Here is a 4911-nt window from a genome sequence, read left to right as displayed (position 1 = left end):
TCACTTTCTTTGATTTATATATGAATAATATCAACATTTTTTGATTCGTTGAATCCAGATCGTTAATTGTAGCGTAATAATAAACTCAACTTATAACACGATTTTTTGGCATAATTTTCATTGACTAGAATATACCGATCATTATAAAATGCACGCAAATTCTTCATTTATGAATCACGTTGACTCGACCAAATGATAACGCTTCGTAGTCAGAGCGATGACGGAGGTTATCACGGAATCATTTGATGTTAAAACGTTTGTTTAATTTATGTTATAATCAGTTTTTTATTAAACGAGAGAATTGTATGATTAAAATATTGCGAGGGGATAATCTCGAACTCTCCCTAACATCTTTACCTTGAACGCATCTGGCTTGCCCTTGTAATGAGAGGCTGGCACAAATGATCGAGTGACTGGTCTCTGCCGGTAACACCTTCTTAAAATTACAATTTAATTACAACCCCTCTTACAATTATTACAATAAGGATTGCATTAATTGTTTACCTTCTCAGTTGTAGCACTAAAATGGCGCTATGTTTAAGATAAATGCTCAGTTATTCCTGCAATTAATGCTTCGTCCTGCTCAACGCGACTGTACCGTCCAAGATCTGCGCCGGGTTCGGCTCTAAGGTAAAATTGACTGCTTCGTTTACAATTCCTTTTCATTATTTCCAGATTCTTTTACTGTAATAAACTAAACCAGTTGACAATAAATAGGTCTTGTTTGATGTAATTGCTAATTTAGTTTAAAAATTTTCGTTCATCTTTTGTTATGTAAATTATAATTTTTATTTGATTATTTTTTAACTCGCGGTGCAGTCAACCATGTTTACCGAGGCGCTTATTTTCGTCTTGTTCTTCATCTTCGTGTCGATGGCATTCAAGAGATACCAGAAGGTGAGACTCGGTTCATGCATCGTAAAAATATTATTTACTTCATATATCCCTCTATATATGGTCCAGCTGTACATAAATGTTCTCTTTCAAATGACCTTTTTATCTATGAATGAAGCCCATCCGTCCAATATTTCACCTTTAACTTCTGGCTGGGGCTCTTTTCTAAATTTAATGTTATAAGTGAATTCAAATTGTAATAATGATGTATAGGTGTAGCAGATTCATCAGCGTGCTGATGTCGGCTACCTGCAAGAAGAAAAAAAGTATTCATTTATTCAACGAGCAGGTGAATGCTTGTCGTTCAGTTTTTGCTTGATGCGTAGCAGGTTAATTTATTCGGCGTGGCATGACATGAAAATCCAATCTTAATTTATTAAAGTAGGATTTTGTTCATTTTCTGCCCTGATTCTTTTGTTCATTCATTAAGAAACCCTGTTTCTTAATGGTATGAAATTTCATGTTCTGGTTAAATTAACGAGAGTTTAATAAAAATTCTGGGTTGGATGAGAATTTAAGCGGACCAATGTTCAATTCACATTACATTGGTTTGAAAATCATTATTCGGATTTAACCTAATCGTTAATTTTACTTCACTTCGACACAACAAAGAAGAAACATATTATTAAATAACTGCGAATTTAAAATCGTAGAAACCTGCAAGTAAATTGACCACCTCTTCATCGAAGATATAACGATGAAAATTTTCCAGGAAAATATTGTGAATTTAATTGGTCAACTCGCTATATTATGTTATGTTTTAAGAAAAAAAAAAGATGTTGCTGCGAGGAGCTTAATTATAATGACCATTTCAATCATCATATTTTCTTCGGAAACCTTTGCTATCAACAAATGCTATTGAGTATTAGAAATGTTTTGCGCATTACAAAGCATTACGTATTAAATGAACAAGCTCTCCTTCAGTTCATATTCACGCAATCTCTTATCCATATCGACCCTCAAAGCAATTATCAATGCAAGCATGCTATCTCACATCGTTACATTTATCACATCTTCCGCCATGTTACCGAGAGAAAATGTCTTATAGTGCTTGCTCGGTATTTTGTAAGGGACTTGTTTTGCCATGGGATGATTACACAGCGCACTTGTTCTTGTCCTTGAGATCGGCCGTCCTATATAACCTTTTATTTTCTTTAGTCAGCTTAACAGGGCTTATCAAATCAGGCTCTCAAAATCACTGCTTCTCATTAGTTCATGTATATCTTAAGGGAATTAATAATTGCAGACTTGAGTGAGTTTGATGATTTATAATGTTTTTTTTTTGTCTCTCTCGAAATATCATTAGTTTCAGATAAACTTATTTAAATAAACTTAGGCATAATGAGAAACGATCTCTCGGGTTTCACAATAACTGCGCTGCTCTTCATAAGAATTAAGTATAGATAAGGAGTGTTAATTTCTTTTCGGGAATCCATGGTCGTCCATCAAATATACACATAACAGAATTAACATATATAAATAACAAAGTTTATTTTTTTTTTAAATTGTAAGTGATACAAACAATGACTTTTTTTTCGGCAATTCCTAAAACTCTTCTGCATCCTATTCGTCGGAAGGTTATAAACGACGCATGTACATAATGCTCTTTGACTCTCTGTTTTTCCTCCTATTCCTCCTGGGATAAATTAAGTGTAAAAATACTCCAGACCGTTGACTCAATGTCGCTGATTCAAAGCAGGATTTTGCTCAGAATCAACGAGATTGAGCTATTATGAGGAGTATGTTTCTGAAATCCTTTTCGATGGATAGCAAATCTCAAATCATCAGTGCTGCTCCGCTGATTCACCGCAATCCAGCGTCTTCATCACATCCGAGAGTGGGATTTAAACAGGATTTAAGGGTTGCGAGAACAGGAATGATAGGATTTAAAAATGATTGATAGGATTTAAACAGGATTAGTAGGATTTGAACAGGATTGGCAGGATTTAAGGGTTACGAGAGCAGGATTGATTGGATTTAAACAGGATTGGTAGGATTTAAACAGGATTGGTAGGATGTAAACACGATTAATAGGATTTAAACAGGATTTAGAGGTTACGAGAGCAAAATTGACAGTATTGTATTTAAACAGGATTGAATAAAAAATCGTTTATGATTTACAAATAATCAAATGTTCCTTCGCAGGAGACTTGATGGAACAAAGAATAAAGTCTTTTCCCAGAGTTTCCCTTGCAGCGTCACTTTAAAACTTTCGTCGCCTGATAAAAAGCGAAGATCAATGCTCCGGCTCTTATGAACTCAATGATGAATCAAAATGAATCAACATTGGCATGGTGCAAAATTCCATGAAATCTCAGAAACTCATTGGCTGTGTATCCGATGACCTTGAATTTATTGGATGATCAAAACGAAATTTAACGCAACTGAAGCTGCTGTTAAAAATTATTTTATTCGTAAATTACATTAAGAATAAATATACATAACAACGGTCTGTCGGCGTTGTTATCAATAATAAACCCTGGTATTCCTGATTGCTCGTTAAACGTCTACCTTAATATTGTGATTAATTCCACAGCAAAGCAATGTGATTTGGCTATACGGTCTAAAACAAGTTCAAACCTTCTTCTGACGAAAAATTCACTTCTATATATTAAAGGTTAAATAAGAATATTTGCTAAACACGTTAACCTGAAATTATTTAATCTGTATTCATGTATTTGAATATTGTCAGTTAAAGCATTAAGGTTAAAACCTGAAATTATTTATTATTTTCGTACGTTTTGAAATATTTAAAGTTGTACTGGCAAGGTTAAAATAATATTATTTAAAATTTTCGTACATTTTTTGAATATTTAAAATTGTACCCGGATGGTTAAACTGAAAATTTTTAATCTGAATTTATGTATTTGAATATTGCGACATGTATGCGCAGGTGCGTCTGTTGGAGCGCATCCCCGGGCCTCATGCGCTGCCGCTGTTGGGCAACACCTTGCAAGTGCAGGGCTCCCGCCAGCGTGAGTGACGGAGGATGCTTATAGATTCAGTTAAGTAAAGACCTTTTCCCACTATGAGACTCTGCGCGACTGACGCCTAAAAACTGGCTTTTTTCAGGTCAGACTGAGGCAGTCTGGCCCATCGGCGAATGAAGCACTGCAGTTCAATCTTTTCAAACGCGTTCAGGAATAGACTAGACAAGGCCATGCAGGAGCTTATGTTTAGTCTTGTAATGCCTCGTATCGAGTCGTATCCTACGGAATAACTGAAATCTAGAAGCGATTTCAAACCTACCGTCCGTTGAAAAGATTTGATCACAAGGCGGGTCTAGTCAAGACAAGTACAAGAATCGGCGACAGTCCTATCCAGGCCTATCCTTCACTGCCGAAGATACTATACTAATCTTTGACTGCTGAGTGAGCCGCTCATTATGCGAGAGTGTCACTCTGACTTCCGTCCTAGAATTTTGTGTGTTGCTGTCGCTCCAATATACGCGTGCGGCGGAGCAGCAGCCCAGCTGGAACTGTGTGTGTGACATTTGGCTTCATGGTCTCAGACCAGTCTTAATCCTTTCGAGTCAGTCCCGTAGTGGAAAAGGGCCTTAATGGGATACTATTGGTTTAATTAAATTTAGTTTTAGTTTAGTCAAATTTTGTAGAGCAGTATATCTTCGTTGTTCCAGTCAGCAATTATTTCACTACGGAGAATTACGTAGAAGCTCTTTTAGGTATAAAAATGTCTTAATAGTCCTTTATAGTCATTTAATCGTTACCTCCTTACAGTTGTTCTTAATCAACAACTAGGCGTATTTTTTCATCAAAATGTAAATGAAAAAGTAAAAAGTATCACATCTAACTTAAAAACAACACCCCTCCTTTCCACAGAACTATTGCAAACATTAATGGATTTCTCCAAGCATGGCAACGGCATCGCGCGAATTTACTTAGGACTCAAACCCTACGTCCTGCTCAGCAAATGCAGCTCTGTGGAGGTGAGGCTCAGTGTGTTGTGGGGACATTGTGTGGGGACATCGTGTGGGGACAATGTTTGGGGACAATGTGT

General features: G+C 36.2%; 1 protein-coding gene across 1 annotated transcript in view; it reads left to right on the top strand.

The window, feature by feature from the left end:
• The first annotated feature begins 674 nt into the window (after positions 1 to 674).
• The window catches only part of LOC108682236 (cytochrome P450 4c3), a 15678-nt gene continuing 11441 nt past the window's right edge, over positions 675 to 4911 (top strand). The window contains exons 1-3 of the mRNA XM_018171366.2: positions 675 to 897; positions 3788 to 3869; positions 4734 to 4840. Coding sequence (XP_018026855.1) covers positions 826 to 897; positions 3788 to 3869; positions 4734 to 4840 — 261 coding nt within the window. The 5' untranslated portion in view covers positions 675 to 825. The remainder of the gene's footprint in view (positions 898 to 3787; positions 3870 to 4733; positions 4841 to 4911) is intronic.

Source organism: Hyalella azteca, unplaced genomic scaffold, assembly GCF_000764305.2.
Source record: "Hyalella azteca isolate HAZT.00-mixed unplaced genomic scaffold, Hazt_2.0.2 contig13542, whole genome shotgun sequence".
In the NCBI taxonomy this organism is placed as follows: domain Eukaryota; kingdom Metazoa; phylum Arthropoda; class Malacostraca; order Amphipoda; family Hyalellidae; genus Hyalella; species Hyalella azteca.
Note: the sequence above shows the minus strand (reverse complement) of the source record. Positions and strands in the feature narration are given on the sequence as shown.